Consider the following 18229-nt stretch of genomic DNA (forward strand, 5'->3'; position numbering starts at 1 on the left):
CCTCTGCTGCATTTCTTTCTCCCCCCCCCCCGCCCCCCGCCCCCGTTGCAAAATCCAGCTGACTGAAACTAATTCTTTTTCAAGAGGGAAGGGGTGGGGATTGTTTTGATAGGCAGGTCTAGCTTTTAATGACAGCGCATTACAGTGGTACCTCAGGTTACATATGCTTCAGGTTACAGACTCCGCTAACCCAGAAATAGTGCTTCAGGTTAAGAACTTTGCTTCAGGATGAGAACAGAAATCGGTCTCCGGCGGCGCGGCAGCAGCAGGAGGCCCCATTAGCTAAAATGGCGCTTCAGGTTAAGAACAGTTTCAGGTTAAGTACGGACCTCCGGAACAAATTAAGTACTTAACCTGAGGTACCACTATATTTTATTAGGCCACTCCAATCACAGTAATTTGGGAAAGGGGATATTAAAGTAAATAGAGTTCTTCAACAGGGGTCAACCTTCTTCTCTGAGTTCCAGCTGTGAGAGCAGGTATATAAGCGGAGGAATTAGACTATTGGGGCTGCCTGCTGATTTCTCAATTGTTCTTTCCGCGCCCCCCCCCCCCAATAAACAATTAAAAATCCTATTGCTCTCTTTTTACTTCATGAGGGGAGGGGGAAAGTGTGACTTTTCTAGTTTTTTTCTTTTTTTCTTTTTTAAAAAGGTAAAATAAATTAACGTGGTAGCACCTGGGCCTACATCTCTGAACTTTAGCAGGTTTCCTCCCTCCCTCATGACCTTAGTTTTCCAACTGATTGCCTAGCAGAAAAAGGAGGAGATGTGATTTCTATTTTCCCACCCAAAGCTGAACAACACGGAGCAGATCCAAAGCAGATTGGGGTCTCAGAGCAGCTTACAATAAAATAAAATAAAATAAAAAATCAATAAAAAAATAAACAAGCAAACTGTTGCAGTCAATTAAAACCAGTACGGAGCAGAGGCAGAAAGTCACCAGCTGAAGAGCTGAAAGACTAAAAGGCCTGGGGTGGACAGAAAGGTTTTCATCTGGCACCAGAAAGAGAATAAAGATGTCATCAGGTGATTAGTCTGGCAAGAAAGCACCAAAGTTAGGGTGCCACACTTGAAAAATCTTGCTTCTCATCACCACCAGCCTTACAGAGCTTTGTAAGTTAAAATGGCACCTTGATTTGGGCTTGGAAAACTCTGGGAAGCTGCAATAGATGTCAGAGTGCTGTTGCAGTATTCACCCAGCCCAAATCTTTCCAGAAGCCCCTGGACCCAAACACTGGTATTTGGGTACTGAGATGCATGTTGCTGTTGTCAGTGAAGATGGATTGATTGATTGATTGATTGATTGATAGTTGGTCTTCTACATAAGAAATGTGTCAAAGCGAAGGGAACAGGATCCAGGGGGTTGCAGAGGGGGTACTTTGCTTTTTGCTTCAGAATGTATGGAGACTGCTGGAATATCATATGAATCTAGATTTTCTGTTATCAGAGCTGTAGCCGAAAGCTCTCTCAGCTATAGTACAACTTCCTTCTCAAATGCTGGCTTTCTCTTGTTGTGAGTTTCAGAACTGTGTCGGGGGGATTCCAGAGAACAATTTGTGTGCATGTACAAGATGATATGTTATACTTTTAAAAACTCGTACACTTCATCTTGCACTGCAACCAAGCCAGAATCTGAAACCCCAAACTGGTTTTCTTCCCACTGCGATTAAACCATTCAAAAGTCCATAACTGTGGTTATGGACCACAGGTATGAAGTTCACGGCATGTAATGCCTTAAGAGAGAATATTATGAAAATGATATACAGGTGGTACATGACACCAGTCAAGCTTGCAAAGATCTATTATTTGCCCGATAATAAATGTTGGAAATGTAAAGAAATTGAAGGTACATTCTTTCACCTTTGGTGGACGTGCCCAAGGATTAAGGCTTTCTGGGAGATGATCTATAATGAAATGAAAAAGGTATTTAAATATACCTTTCTGAAGAAACCAGAGGCCTTTCTCCTGGGCATGGTCGGCCAATTGGTGCCAAAGAAGGATAGAACTTTCTTTATGTATGCAACAACAGCAGCAAGAATACTTATTGCAAAGTATTGGAAGACACAAGATCTACCCACCCTGGAAGAATGGCAGATGAAGGTGATGGACTATATGGAACTGGCGGAAATGACTGGCAGAATCCGAGACCAGGGAGAAGAGTCGGTGGAAGAGGATTGGAAGAAATTTAAAGACTATTTACAGAAATACTGCAAAATTAATGAATGTTAGAATGATGTTGGAATGAAGTTAAGTGGTTTTAGCAGTAATGTTACAAAGGAGTATGTAAAAATGGATTGTTAACAGGTGAGAATGTAAAGTTATAATATATTAAGATAAAGGATTAAGATAAAAACAAAGAGGGAAAGGATTTGCTGAATTAACTAACTGAACTGGAATACAAAAAAGGGAGGTGTGAGGAGGTCAGGGAAACAAGTAAATGAAAGACAAGACATGGAAAGATTGATTTGTTTTTAATTGTTTTTATTTTTCTGTATTTTGTATTTTTTGCTTCTTTTTTCTTTCTTTTTCTTATCTTTGTAACCTTTTCGTAAACTTTAATAAATATCATTTTTTTAAAAAAAAACAAAAGTCTTCCCTTACATTCTGTTCAATCAGGAAGTGGTCCGTGGACTTTCACAATGGGCCTTGATTTGCTACAAAGCCTTATGCTTCAGGAGCACCTCAAGTCCTGTTTCCTGTTCCTGAGCTCTTGTCATTTGCATGCATTGATTTGCAGGAGTCAGTTTTTCAAGAGGCACTGCCATTCTTTCGTGTAACAAAATGATTGAAATCACTGGTGACAACCAGTGCAAATGACTTAATTTCCACCACCACCACTCCCTTCACTTTGCCAGAATGAATGATTCCTCTGTTTGTCAGGACAGGTTATTGTAAAAGCGTTTTGAGCTGTCGAGAAAGGAATAGCCCACCTCCCAAATCAGTCCTATTAGATAAAATAGCTGACCCCTAAACTACTTGCTAGATGGAAACATGGAATGATAAGCAAACCTTGTAGTTGGGGTAGTCATAGAAAATTGTGTGCAGTCTTGGCAATCCTGTGTGTGTGTTCCTTAAACAGAGCATTTTTTTTCTAGCCCTCATTGTTGCAAGAAAAGGCAACATGGTGCAATGAAAGTGTCTGATAAAAATAATTGACTTGAGGGAGTCTCGGAGTCTCCAAGGGAGGATTTCATTCTTCTGTCCTTGGATCACAAGAGATAACCAAGATCAGTCAATTCATGTGGGGATGTTCAAGAGTTCCATGAGACTGTAGTCCTCGTATTTATGGTAGTAAATATGTTTTTGCATAGAGAATATTTTTATTGGATTGCTCATAAATTGAATGACTAAATAAATATGATAGGCATTTCAGTGAACTCTCTGAAGAGTCCATAAACTAGCCTTGCCATGGAAGCTTTTCTTTTTTCTTTTTTAATGCTACACTGCCTTTCCTCTCAGCCTGGTGCTGTAGCTGCTTAAATCCCCCATGGCTGTTCACCACCGAGAATTGCTCTGCTGGGAGGCATTTTGCAGCTACATCATTGGAAACATATAAGATTTCAAGGGCCCAGTCTGTTGCCTAGGAACGTTGACCCAACATCTACTTCAAGAGCTTAGTCCATGTGGCCTTTCCTCCCCTAACTGGGCTGACAATTCAGTAGATGCCAACTGAGATGGCACAGGTGCAGTGATGGAATGTCCCAGGCAGTCATCACATTCCACTTTCTCTTTCCTCTGCAGTGTCACCTGGCCAAGATGGACATGCCAACATGGATCTCCCTCCAGTGTCCGAGCAGATCATGCAAACCCTCACTGAGCTGGCCCGATCCTTCCAGGAAATGGCTGACCGCTGCTTGCTGGTTCTACACTTAGAAGTTAGGTATGTATTCAGCTGATTATGCAGAGACACCAGTGTGTGCCTCCTTCAGTCTCACTATTGCATTTGCAGAACTCAACAGGGAGGAGGAATTGGTGGCGGAGAGAAAAATTAGCTGACTCTGCCTAAGATTGTTGGTCTTTTCCTTGACTGGTTCCAATGGACACCAGCCTCCATTGGACTTTAGGGATACTTTTTCAAGATGGATCACACTTGCATGAGGATCCATAAAGCAATCGTACAAGGCAAACCAGAATCCAGAAGCTTCTCTAAGGCTGACTCCGTGACTGAGGCCAGGGGCTTCCATTTCACAGCAGCGAATGTTTCTGACTCTGTGCCATTAGTTGTTTTTGAGGACCAGTAATGAAGTAGTTCCCATAATGGTTTGGTGAACTGGACACGAATTAAGTTCATTTTGGTGTGCAACTTTGCATGATTCCTAGTTCATCTTCAAGCTCATTTTCTTACATGTGTTTTTTACTCTTCAGATTCTTTGAACCTAATTATCACAATTGTTAGGGGAAATATTGACAGTTCACATTTCACTGTGTGTGTGTTTTCTTAAACCTTTTAAGTTTATTTTATACCTCAGCAAAGCAGTTTATTACAATCTTAACGCTAAAAGGTTGCTACTCTGCTGATGATCATTTGGATGAACTTGAAGTGTGTGAACGAAACTAGCTTGTTTTGTAAAGGGACAAATGTGAACTGGAATTAATTCCTCTTGGGATCTGTTGAACTAGTTCCTTTAAGAAATGAACTTTCCAGTCTATGAGGGGGGAGTGGTTAGTGTGGTACAGTGGATCAAAGCGTTGTCTTTGAATGTAAGTAGTTGGGCTCAAACAATAATAATAATTTATTATTTATACCCCGCCCATCTGGCTGGGTTTCCTCAGCCACTCTGGCCGGCTTCCAGCAAAATGTTAAAATACAACAAAAAAACAACCATTCAACCAAAGTATCATGCTTTTATCTGACATTTTCTCATTACCATGGGCTGGCTATTTCTTTATTGTAATAAGGGAGCTGGGCTTAAACTGAAATTCCATAGTGTTCTGATGCTGGAAGAATTTCCAGAGGGATGTTAGTCTGTTGCAGCAAAAACTGCAAATGGTCTTGTGACCAACAAAGCTATCGGAGCAGAAGCTTTTATGGACCGGACGCCACTTCCTCAGATGCATAAAGTGTAGCAAAGTAGTCTCTGGTTCATGAGCACATTTGCCAGAATAAATTGGTTAGCCTTCAAAGTGCTCTGTTGATGATTCTAGAAGGAACCTCATTAGTTCATATATATTTTTAATAAAGCTTTTAAAATGATGTTTTATCTCTAAGAAAGCAGCTGGGTTTGAGGGTGGGGAGAATTCCAGATTTTTGGGGGGTGGGGCCCTCCATGGGGGCAAAGGTTTAACATATACCCTGCCAGTGCTCTAGTCAAAGCATCCTTCAGTCGCCTTAAAATGTCAAGATTTAAAAATGAAAGAAAAAAGATTGGTCATTGTTTCAACGTCTCTTCCTCACCGCGGCTAATTTGGCGGCTCCTGCTCTCCAACCTGCTTTTGCTCACGTGTTTCAGAAGGGCTCCTCTGGCATGTGGATGTAGAACGGAAGGGAGTGCATAAAATGAGAGCAAGCCTCCAGAATCTGAGGCTTCAGTAGGCAGGTCCAGCGCTGACCTACAAATCCTTGTTCCACGTCCCCCAAGCTCTCATTAGCCTGGTTATCACTCCAGACTCCTGTGTCACCACTTGAGGATTTCATTTGAAATGCCTCCAAAGGACGTATTTGCTGAACCAGCATATACTATGTCGGGAGAGCCAAAAGAAAAGGAACATTTGGCATTTTACCTGTGACAACTTGCGCTGTATCTAATCAGCACAGGCCTTATATGTATTTTCCCCACAGGGGGGCGGGAAATGACAGGCTGAAATGGTGGTTACATTTAAAGCAGAAATCACCTACCAGGATTCTTCCCCTATTATTATTATTATTATTCACCTATTTGAACTTTAAAGGGAAAATACTACGTTGTCACTTTATTTTGAGAATGTCACCTTTATCAGGCGGTTTCAATAAATAAAAGGTCTGCCCGGGGGGGGGGGGGTTAGTGATTTGGCACCAGCCACGGATCACACTTAACAATCCCGAAGAAGCATTTTGCAAAAATCAACCTCCCTGCTGTGCAATCAGCAATGTTTTCAGAAAACCTTAATGCCAAAGTTGCATCAAGGTCAACACAAACATGTCAGCACAGAGACAGGGGAGATTCTGGGGGCGACAACTGCGTGATTTGTCTTTTGCACTTCATTACATTTTTCAACCAGCCATGCCATGGGATGGCATGGATGCAATAGGGTCTCTGTCTTAACTGCGGCTTAATGAATCCAGAAGTAGCCTTAGGAGCAAGTGCTCCCTCCCTTGACCAATTCCTTCTCACCCTCAGAATAAGCAGTTTGCCACCTCTGTGATTAACTGGTGTTAACGGCGTCCCCCTGTTTAACCAGAATGTGAAATTATAGGTTTCACACCCTGAGTTAAGGGAGAACCCTGGCTAATGGTTGTGCTGCTGACCTGCTTAGATGTGCTTGAGGAAATGTGCTTCAGAGAGAAGGTGACGAGGGCTACAGAGCCAGCATTCTCGTGGCTAGCTCTTGATTGGTCAACAGGGTGACAACATCACAGCTTGCTCGGCCTACAGTTGGACAACCCAGGTGGCCACCCTGTTCAGCCCCCCTCCATATGGTAGGACCTCACCCACATCGGTGCCCCAAAGCCATCTCCATAGTTCTAGGCATGCACAGGGCACTGCACATTGTACCTTGCAAGACGGGAGCATCAGGGACTCCAGTGTTTGAACCAGGAGGTTTTGAATACAAAGCTGAAACCAAATATAGTGTCTTCTTCTCCTCAACAGGTTAATCAGCTTCAGAGCCTATTCTAGGAGCAGAAAGGAAATAGGGGTTTGCAACAGCAACCTCTGTGATTGGCTAGCAGTCTGAAGCCTCTAGATCAGCAAAGTATAAATACTAGCATCCTGGCCTTCTGCCCACTGTAGCTCCAACTCCAGCTCCTGCCACTGATCTGTGGCACCCTAGGCTGGTGGCCAGATGGTCTGGGAGGGGCTGTGGCAGCTTCTTCTGCTTGCCAGTTCTCTGCCTCCCCCAGCTTTAAGTCCTTGCCTTCAGAGCTGCCTTATTCAAGCAAGCAAGGCAACCACAAACCCCATAATCTGCAATTGGACTGCATTATGGAAATTGGGCCCATTTGCATAAATGTATGTAATTGACACACTTTACAAAATTTGCCTTTTGTACAGTTCAGCTCAGATGCTCTTTGGGTGCTCTCCTGAAGCCATGGGGAAGGAAGCACAACCGACTTCTTCTTAAATCTATATCTCCTGAGTCTTTGGACACAGCCCAGGCCAGTTTGCCTATTCAGTAGAATCAAGTGTTGCCACCTTTCCTGGACTCTACCACTTCAGACTTCCGGTTTGGGGCAGGACAGTTTTCCATCAGAAATAGTGCAAGGGAAGAGAGGGAAATGGGTTTGTGAGGCACAGGAGATAGATGTGATATATAAAATACCACAATCATAATTCTATAGCTACACACCGGGAAGATTCCAATAAGTAGGCAAGACTACATTTCTTACTTTGTGGTGAAGATGAATACTAGCCAGGTTTTAGAGAAAAAACAAAAAATCTCTATCCCACGCCCCAGATGCCATTGCATAAGACTAAAGTGTTCAGGAAAAGATGTAGTTGACGCTTCTTCTTGGCCCAGGCCTTAATTCTCCCCTACCTTGGAGCAACAAGAATAATGGTTGGTTTTCAAACTGAGTCCTGCTCACAGTACACCCGTTGAAAATAATGAACCCAAGTCTACTCGGGGTAGGACTAGCATTGACTACCACCCAGTGCTACTATCTTCTTCAGTATAAAAAAGGCGATATGATGTTTGGCACATCCATAGATTCCCCATGTCTTGTCCAAGGAATCCATGGATGATTTGGATTTCCCCACATGCAAATGTACACCCAACCATTGGGTCTTGGCAGCTGTTGATTAAGCTAAATATTTTCTCTGATTAAGTAGTATGACAGCTATCATTGCCTTGTTTCACAGCTATCATTGCCTTCTGTTTTGCAGGGTTCACTGCTTCCACTATCTGATCCCCTTGACTAAGCAAGGAAATTACGCCATTGTTGCCAATGTGGAGAGCATGGATTATGACCCCCTGGTGGTGCGACTCAATAAGGACATCAGCTTCGTTGAAGAAGCCATGAGTGCCAGTCTTCAGCAGCACAAGTTCCAGTATATCTTTGAAGGTCATTTGCTTTCCAGTGATTTGGGGATGATGAGCCCTATACAGTCCAGCAAGCGGGTGGTGTGGGGGAGATTTCCATTTTCTGGGTGAAATCAGGCCTTAGTGAGTCCATATATGGAATTGCAGGCTGTCTTAGGTTAAATACATGAGTCTTGTTGCTAAGCCAATATATGACTTCATGAGAATGAGCAAGCATATGAGTGCCCCGGTTAGTGTGTTAGACTAGGACCTGGGAGACCAGGGTTCAAATCTCCACTCATGAAGATCACTTGGTGACCTTGGGCTAGTTACTGCCTCTCAACCTAACCTACCTCACAGGGTTGTAATGGAGGTTAAATGGGGAGCGGAAAGAACCACGTTCACCACCTTGAGCTCTCCCCCCTTGCATTTCATCAGGCAGGGCAGCCAAAACTAAAAGGCTGCAAAAATTCTGTGCTACGGACATATGTTGGAAAGCTTTTGTGACTGCCCTGAAATAAATGGGACCCAGGAAAAGGGCAAAATGTTGCCTGTTTGATGTGCCTCATTAAGCAGAATCAAGTTGTTTCATAAGTTACTGTTTTGCTGATTTTATCTCTCTGTCTTAATCCTTTCTTCTTACCGGTCACCTATATGTGAAATTTTCCTTACCTTTCCTTCTCCCTCCAGGTTTGGGCCACTTGATTTCCTGTATTCTCATAAACGGGGCCCAGTACTTCAAGCGCATCAGTGAATCTGGCATCAAGAAGATGTGCCGAAACATCTTTATCCTTCAACAGAACCTGACCAACATCACCATGTCACGGGAAGCGGACCTGGACTTTGCAAGGTGAGAGGGGAACTTGTGCTGCCTCCAAAACGTGGACTGCAAAAGTTTAGCACAGGAGGATGGGCTCAATGTCTGAGGGCAAGCTTTGCATGTAGAAAGACCTCACTTCAGTTGGATTTTGACACGGTGGCCCCATGATCATTAGCATGCAGTGTGGATGCTATTTTGTCACAAATCCAGCCTTAGGGCAAGAGTTTGGCCTGGATGACTTTTCCAGACACAATTCCGCTGTAATTCAGTGTGGGCCATGGACTGGCGCCCAGGTTAATGAAAGCAAGCATCAACAGCCCCCCTGCCCACCCCCATCACCACCAGAAGGATTGCATTGATTTTGCAAACAGATAGGAGAAAGTGCGGGCTGCCTCTCTCTGGCCGATTGTCTCTTTAATCTTGGCATTAGTTATTTCAGCAATGGACAGCTGAATGTATGAAATATTCATAAGGATATTTTTGGGGTCAGGAATCAAAATGCCTGTCTGGACTGAGCAGAAAAAGCTTTTGTGTCTGTCCCCCCGTGCCTTGGACTCGGAATAATCCACCAATAATGGAAGGGGAAGCTCACAGTCTTTTGTCCCCTTTTTTCCTTCCCCGAGACCGAATTAGATGGGTGAAGAAGTCTGACTTGAGCAGATTTAGGGGGAACAAAGTCCGCTGGTGAGCTTCAATTATTTGGATTCTCATATGGGGAATGATCTCATTATTGAGTTAGCCTATTCATAATAACATTGACATGGGGAAATTACAAAACCCCGAGGCAGAGAGGGGGGCTCCATTACCAATTCTCTCCGGAATATAATTCTCAAATTCAATCATTTCCTTTTTAAATGATTTAAAACACACACACACAACTTGAAATGTTAACTAAATTAGCGCAGGTTTTTGGCAGGCGGCACAGGACTCGAACATGTGCTGACAGCAACTGGCACCCATATCGGAGGCCCAAGTGCAAGAGAAGGCTGGCAGCGGAACGAGCCAAGGCAATGAACAGACAGTGTTTGGGGCATGGAGGGCGACACTTGCTGGGTCATCCGCTCTGCACGTTATCCCCATGTTGGTCACCATCCTGCACTGCCTACTGCCGTGGCCTGGCCTTACGAATGCCAGGGCGTCAGGAAAAAGCAACGGCACCACATTCATGTGTTTTCTCAGCCCTGTATGCCCCACTGGATGGGCTGTGGCTCATCTCTTCAGCTGCCACACAAATGAGGTTCTGCCCACAGCCCACAGTAAGCACTGTTGGTGCTTCCATATTCCCCCTTTGCGCAGGGTAGGCCACACTTCGTGCTGGACGATTTTCCTTCTCCTGCTAACCCGGGTCAGAGGAGCCCCACTCTTCGGAATTCCGTGCCTTTTTAAAAATAAAATAAATTTTAATTAAAAGTTTTCGGCATAAAATGCAATCAAAGCCAAAGTAATGTAGAGAAGAAAAATGTGAAAAAGCAAGAATAATAAAAGGAAAGAAACAAAGAATAAGGAAAATAATAATAATAATAATAATAATAATAATAATAATAATAATAATAATAAAAAATTTTATTTATATCCCGCCCTCCCCAGCCGAAGCCGGGCTCAGGGCGGCTAACAACAATAAAACAGTACAAAAGTACAGCATAAACAACACTCTAAAATCATTCATTATAAAATTAATTAATTCAAGCCACTGGCAACCATTGGGCCAGAGCTCCGTGAAGATTGCCGAGGGAGGGAGTCAGGCTGTGCCTTGGCCAAAGGCCTGGTGGAACAGCTCTGTCTTGCAGGCCCTACGGAAAGATGTCAAGTCCCGCAGGGCCCTAGTCTCTTGGGACAGAGTGTTCCACCAGGTCGGAGCCACAGCCGAAAAAGCCCTGGCTCTAGTTGAGGCCAGCCTAACTTCTCTGTGGCCTGGGACCTTCAAGATGTTTTTATTTGAAGACCGTAAGTTTCTCTGTGGGGCATACCAGGAGAGGCGGTCCCGTAGGTAGAACAGAAGATGAGAAAGAGAGTGAAAGCCCGGGCTTTATCACAATTATATGTTGACTCTTACCCCCCCACACAGAAGAGTGAACCCTCCCAGCTCTCGCCTGGTAGCTTCCCCCTCTCCAAGTCGATCCCCCATCCAGGGACCTCTCAGGCCTAGCACTGCTTACTTCTGAGGAGTCCAATCCGATTGCCCTGGTGCCATGTTCTGTAGCCATTTGAGAAGCCCCTCTGACCCTGCTTCCACTTACAGTCTCCCCAAGGAGATTCACATAGGTCAAAAGCAGTTTGCTTCAGACTTGTTTTAATAAAGCTTCTTTGGAGCTGCATGGAGTGCCAAATGCATGTGGACAACTGGGCAGTGGTCCTGCCTCAGAACAGCGCCCTCAAGACTGTTCTTTGGCCCAGTGCTCTTCGCATTCTTGCACTGGAGCTCTGATCTCCTCTAGCTGTACAGTTTCCAGCATATATCTCATATTTGCACATATCTCAAGTCAGCTTATGAAACATGTAAATCACATAGCTGCCATTAGATCAATGTTCTTCAAACAGCAGGTGAAGGTGGGGGGCAGTTGCAAATGGCTTTCAGCCATCCAAGTGTTCCTTAAGTATTAAAAAGCCCAAGCAGGGCTGGTGAGGAAAGGGTTCTGTGATGAGGGTACCACCACTGAAAAAGCCCTGGTCCTTGCAGCTATTGGCCAGGCTTTCTGGAATAATGGAGTTCAGAGCAAGGCTTGTTCACCGGTTGTAGCAGTGGGGGATGAGGAGACCCACTGCAGTCCTCGCCATGAGCTTGCCCCTTCCAAGAGCTTTCTCAAATTGGCACTAAAGCACGCTCCCATGTCCATGGACTCATCCCCCAAGGTGAGTTTCCCATGTGTGTGTTGGGGTGCTTCCGTGACAATGACGGTCATATTCAGTGTTTATGCAACACCATCAAAGCACTGTATAGGAGTGTGCGGGCTTTGGAGTTTCTCAGACCTCTTCGTCTCACAAGACGAGGGGCTGGGGGCTGGATGGTGAACGTACCACAAGAGCCATGACGCAGCTCTAGCTCACATGTCCTGTATGCATAAGGTTGCTGGGCCCCACGCTGGGCAAAAGATTCCTGCATCGCAGGGGGTTGGTCTAGGATGAGCCTTGGGGTCCCTTCCAACTTGTAGGGTTCTATGACTCCAGAGCAATAGAATATAGCAGTGACATGAACCAATATTCTGCTCTGGTTTAAAGCCGGTGTGTGTGTGTGTGTGTGTGTGTGTGTGTGTGTGTGTGTGTGTGTTTGTTTGTGTGTGTGTGTGTCTGTGTGTGTGTGCAACAATTGTTAAATGAAGCAAACTGCAGTCCCTGAAATGCTGCTGTTTAAATGGAACCTCTTCTACGGGATATGATGTTGTGATTGATAAGCAGCAACCTGAGCATTAGAGACGCTGAGATGTTTTGGATTCGATTCAGCTCCCCTTGAAATATTTGGCAACACACTGCTTGATTTCGACAAGGGCCGACTCAGTGGCACACATCCAATTGGGATCCAGCTCTGCTGAGCTGGTGCTGTGCAGCAAATTGCACCCGGTTGCCAAGGTCCCTTTTATGCTGTCATTGTGTGGTTCTGTTGTTTTTAATTTTGTTCTCTAGCAAGCTGCAGGGGTTTTCCTCCCCAGACTACTTATAATATGTCTGTGTTCCTGCAGCAGCCATTTGGTAATATAATGCTGCCATCTACTGGTGTTTTCTGGCAGGAGCTGGACATTTATTTACTTACTTTCCCGTTTATGCGCTGCGCTTTCCCCCAGTGAGCTCATAGCAGGGAGCATCATACCATCACAAAGCCCCTGTGAAGTAGGCTCCATAGAAAGCATTTCCCACAAGGCTGTGCTTGAAGCTAGAACTCTGCATCCCTAATATAATATAATATAATATAATATAATATAATATAATATAATATAAAATATAAATGTGGTACCTCGGGTTAAGTACTTAATTCGTTCCGGAGGTCCATTCTTAACCTGAAACTGTTCTTAACCTGAAGCACCACTTTAGCTAATGGGGCCTCCTGCTGCTGCCATGCCGCCAGAGCACAATTTCTGTTCTCATCCTGAAACAAAGCTCTTAATCCGAGGTAATATTTCTGGGTTAGTGGAGTCTGTAACCTGAAGCATATGTAACCTGAAGCATATGTAACCTGAAGCATATGTAACCTGAAGCATATGTAACCTGACGCATATGTAACCCGAGGTACCACTGTAATATATTGTTGTTTAGTCGTTTAGTTGTGTCTGACTCTTCGTGACCCTCTGGAACAGGCACTCCTGTCTTCCACTGCCTCCCGCAGTTTGGTCAAACTCATGTTCATAGCTTCGAGAACACTGTCCAACCATCTTGTCCTCTGTCGTCCTTGTCTCCTTGTGCCCTCAATCTTTCCCAACATCAGGGTCTTTTCCAGAGAGTCTTCTTTTCTCTTGAGGTGGCCAAAGTATTGGAGCCTCAGCTTCAGGATCTGTCCTTCCAGTAGCAGAAGAAGAAGAGTCTGGATTTTATATCCCGCTTTATTACTACCCTAAGGAGTCTCAAAGCGGCTAACAATCTCCTTTCCCTTCCTCCCCCACAACAAAAACTCAGGGCACTCAGGGCTGATTTCCTTGAGAATGGATAGGTTTGATCTTCTTGCAGTCCATGGGACTCTCAAGAGTCTCCTCCAGCACCATAATAATATATAAATTTTATTTTTGAATTTTTCAATTTTACATACGTAGAATAAAAAGAAAATACACATACCCCCTTTGACGTCCCTCACCCCCTTTTGTGGATCCTTATGTTATAATCCCCCCCCTCATCTCCTTTATAACTCCAATTTTTGATAAGTCCTTAAATATTCCTTAATTCAATTTTTTTAAACTACAGGTTTTATATTCAACCCAGTAATGACTTGAATTGTTTACAATAATACATTATTGTTTACAATAATACATTATTGTTTACAATAATACATTATTGTTTACAATAATACAATAATATTTATAAAGCATACATTATATACTCCTCCTCTTCTTTATTAAAAAAATTATTATTATTCTTAGTTTCGAATTCTTCTAGTAAGTTTTGCCGTTTTGGCCTAGTCCTATTAATGCACAAATTAATAAATAAACATTGATGCACCATTTATTTATTTATTTAGGTTTAGGCAACCTTTCAACACAGCAGTATGACATCTATAAAAGCCATCATATTTTTAATTCTTTTTATAATTATTATTATTTTTTTTGCATTGTCACAGGATCTTATCAATTATTCTTTTATACCATTAATATTGGTATTGATATTAAATGTTAAAAAGCCATCATAAAACCACCCAACTAACACTGAAAGATATTAAGATGTTGGGCAGAAAAGAATGTCTTCACCTGCTGCTGAAAAGAGAACAGCATTGGCGCCAGTCCTGGGGAGCATGTTCCAAAAGTGAGGTCTTCAAGAGAGGGAGCCCCTTCCTGGGTTCCACCTGCCTCACCTTGGACTGTAGAGGAACCTACATAAAGTCCTCTGCTGAGGCCCTTAATATCCAGGCAGGCTCAGGAGAGAGAAGGCACATTCCTTGAGGTCTCCTGCTCCTAGCTGGTTAGGGCTTCAAAGGTTTAGAATGATTAAAGGCAGCTTTAATGGCGCCTCCTTGGGTCCTGCTTTCTGTTGGTGCTTAAGAACGCATGCTTTGCTTGCTTTTCAATTAAGAACTTGGCTCCCAAAAATACTTCCTTTCCCTTTTAAATTTCCCCCCCGTCTTGTTTGTCTTCTTCCCTGTAGTTTCTGCTGAGCTCTGATCTCAGCATAGCTTTAATTAGTTCTAATTAGCACTTGCGCTACACTGACGACAACAAAAGCCCCCAAACATGGTGGATTAAGCCCGAACCCCCCTCTGCTTTGCTGTGCCGTTCCTCATTGTGGTTCCCCTTTGCGTGGAGCGATCAAAGTCTGGGCTTCCCTTCTCTTCCGCAGAGGAAGCAAGAAAACAGATCTGCCAGATTCCGTCTGTGGAATAGGACAGTGGCGTCATCAGTAGCTGCCTCGGCAGGAGAATTTTGGGCAAAACGCAGGTTCTCCCGTCATCGTTGTTTTCATTATCCTTGCTCCAACATGTTCTGCTGTACCTGATGGGAGTTGTAGTGCAAAACATATGGAGGGTACCTGGTTGGGGCATGGTGCTTGAGGGCACAGCCAGCATAGGAGTGTAAATAATAACAATAATAATTTATTATTTGTACCCCACCCATCTGGCTGGGTTTCCCCAGCCACTCTGGGCAGCTTCCACAAAGACCAAAAATACACTAAGATGTCACACATTAAAAACTTCCCTGAACAGGGCTGCCTTCAGATGTCTTCTGAATGTCAGGTAGTTGTTTATCTCTTTGACATCTGACGGGAGGGCGTTCCACAGGATGGGCGCCACTACCAAGAAGGCCTGGTTCCCTGTAGCTTTGCTTCTCGCAATGAGGGAACCACCAGAAGGCCCTCGCGCTGGACCTCAGCGTCCAGGCAGAACGATGGGGTGGAGACGCTCCTTCAGGTATACTGGGCTGAGGCTGTTTAGGGCTTTAAAGGTCAACACCAACACTTTGAATTGTGCTCGGAAAGGGAAAGGGAAAGCAGGCATAGGCAAACTCCAGCCCTGCAGAAGTTTGGGATTACAGTACCCATCATCCCTAGCTAACAGGACCAGTGGTCAGGGATGATGGGAATTGTAGTCCCAAACATCTGGAGGGCCAGAGTTTGCCTATGCCTGGTGTAAAGTGTTGGGGAGTCTAGCAGTGTCTTCCTCCCTGCACCTTGATAACACTCTGGCAGAGAGAGTTATGGGTTGGACCTTGGCTGTCCTGCAGATCCTCCCGTTACTTGGCCAGAGCTGGTTCTTCCACTGTTCAGCCCAGCTGGATTAGGTGACTTGAGGAATCAATGAGAATCTGGCTGGCCTAATTGCTGCTCCAGCTTTGCTTCCTTCCTTCCTTGCTTGCTTGCTTGATTTTATATACCGCCCTTCATCAAAAGATCTCAGGGCAGCTCACAAGATAGAAACACGAGTTAAAAGTGCAAATAAATAGTTAAAGCAGAAACAACAAAGCAGTAGCCCCCCTCCCACAAACACATTCTGCCCGTCGTCCAGAAAGTGGCAAATTGCAGTTTTCGCTGCAATGGGGGTCATAGTCTGAATAAATGCTTCACGTGGGAAAGTTACAGGTAAACATCTCTGCATGCACATACAGGGGTCGTCTGTAATATAGTGAAGTGCTGGTGGTGGCCAGTGTGGCTTGAGAAGTGTTATTTCGCAACTTGTGAGGAAATCCCTTAGCTCTGGAGTTCCTCCGGCTTCAAAGCCAAGCAGAAAGCAGTTGATGGCAGTGACTGATGTTACCTCTCCGCTGAGACTGCGCCACGGTTTGTGCAAGGAGGAAGCAGCCCTTTCTGAAGTTCTGTCTTCGGAGCAGCTTTCAGAAGGCGCAGAAAGTCCTGCCCTGGATAGGACAGGCCTCTACTCTTGGGTGCCACAGGATTTCTTCTTAGCTGGCAGCACACTGTGCTCAGTCGCTCAGTCCCGCTCCTCTCTTTTTCGGAGCTAGGCCTTAGACTGGCCACTCTCCCATAACTTAAGTCCTGCTCCTTCTGAAACCCTTCAGGTCTTATTCCTCAGCTCAGGCTTCTCAGGCTGCCAAATCTCCCAAGCCAGGCACCTTCAGCTATCTCCTGGGCAAAATGGCCTTTGCAGCTACGTCTCGGGCTGCTGACAGCCTTGCAGGCCTCTCCTCTCTGCCAGCCCTCCTCAAACTCTGCCTGCTCCAGACTCCAACCTTCTAAAAACACCAGAAGAGCCTGGCAGCTGGATTAGGCCAAAGTCCCGTCTAGTCCAGTATCCTGTTCTCACAGTGACCAACCAGATAACAACAACAACAACAACAACAACAACAACTTATTTATACCCCGCCCTCCCCAGCCAAGACCGGGCTCAGGGTGGCTAACAACCAATAATAAAAACAAGTTGATTAAAATGCAATTTAAAAAACAAGATTAAAATACAACATTAAAACCCACAAGCAGGACATGAGTGCATTGGTGCTCTCAGCAACTGGCATTCAGAGGCATAACTGCCTCGGACAGTTGAGGGACATCATGGCTAGTGGCCATTAGTCTCTGGCTTTTCTTCTCCTGCTTTGAGAATCACAGTTAAATATCCGCCATCTCCTTGCAGCATCTCCTCGGATGGAGATGTGCACCGTTAAAATAGCAAGAGAGCCACCTCAAAACGCTAAAATAACCAGCTTGTTGGTTCTACTCCAGCCCGCTGAGGACAACCCAGAGAGCTCAAAATGCTTCCTGTTGAGAGTGTTCCCCCTGAGCATGCAAGCTGAAGATGCAGAATGAAGTCAGGCATACTATAAAAAGAGAAGCCACAGCAGGCTTTTTGCCCGTGGTGTGAGCTCAGATTCTTCTCAGCTTCACAGTTTGCATGCTAGACATATATCCCAGCGTCAGTCTTTTTAAAGAAAATAATAAAGTGCCATATGTACATTTATCTGTTCATCTTTCCATCTTGAGAGGAAGAAAAAAGAAGCCCTGCAAACATATATTTTTTTAAAGAGTTACTAAAGCTGCTCTAGGGGATGGTAAGGGGAGGTAGGTTTGTGACATTACAGGCATCCGCCAATAGGCGCACTCCACGAGGGGATTCCCCCCTTTCGTCTTATTGAATGAAAACCCTGCACAACCACTTCTGCCACTCCACCACCCCGACCGTCGTGAAACAGAAATATTGTGTCTGCTTATAAAGAGGCAAAACTTCCACTCTTGCAGCAGTGCACACCAGGGCTGAGACAAAAAATGCTGAAATGTTAATGTTGGCAATTTTTTCAGAGGGAAGGAAAATGACATGCATGCACCAAAAATACCTCCCTGCCCCCACCCACATAAAAAACACAGTCCTTTGTTTTGCTTATTTTCAGAGAGGTGACAAAACTCATCCACATTCCGGGAAGTGGGCTACCATTGGTGGGGAATTAATTTGGCCAATACCACGGGGTTCAGCAGCAGTCCACTGTTTTCCTTCTCCTAGAAATCTGGAGTGGAGTCCCTAAAACGGTTGGATGGTGCCCTGTATGCCTCCTTCCGACAACTTCAGCAGCCAAGCTGGTGCCAAATGTCTTGCTCTGCTTTCCTTTGGACCACATCAGCAAGGCCAATGGGGGGGGTCTTGTCATATGGGCAGCCCAGGATCTCCAAACACACTCCC

General features: G+C 44.6%; 1 protein-coding gene across 1 annotated transcript in view; it reads left to right on the top strand.

The window, feature by feature from the left end:
- The window catches only part of EXOC4 (exocyst complex component 4), a 345430-nt gene that overhangs the window by 307849 nt on the left and 19352 nt on the right, over window positions 1-18229 (top strand). The window contains exons 15-17 of the mRNA XM_083572619.1: window positions 3744-3882; window positions 8024-8202; window positions 8850-9009. Coding sequence (XP_083428745.1) covers window positions 3744-3882; window positions 8024-8202; window positions 8850-9009 — 478 coding nt within the window. The remainder of the gene's footprint in view (window positions 1-3743; window positions 3883-8023; window positions 8203-8849; window positions 9010-18229) is intronic.

The sequence above is a fragment of the Podarcis filfolensis genome (assembly GCF_964270895.1).
Source record: "Podarcis filfolensis genome assembly, chromosome: 10".
Taxonomy (NCBI): domain Eukaryota; kingdom Metazoa; phylum Chordata; class Lepidosauria; order Squamata; family Lacertidae; genus Podarcis; species Podarcis filfolensis.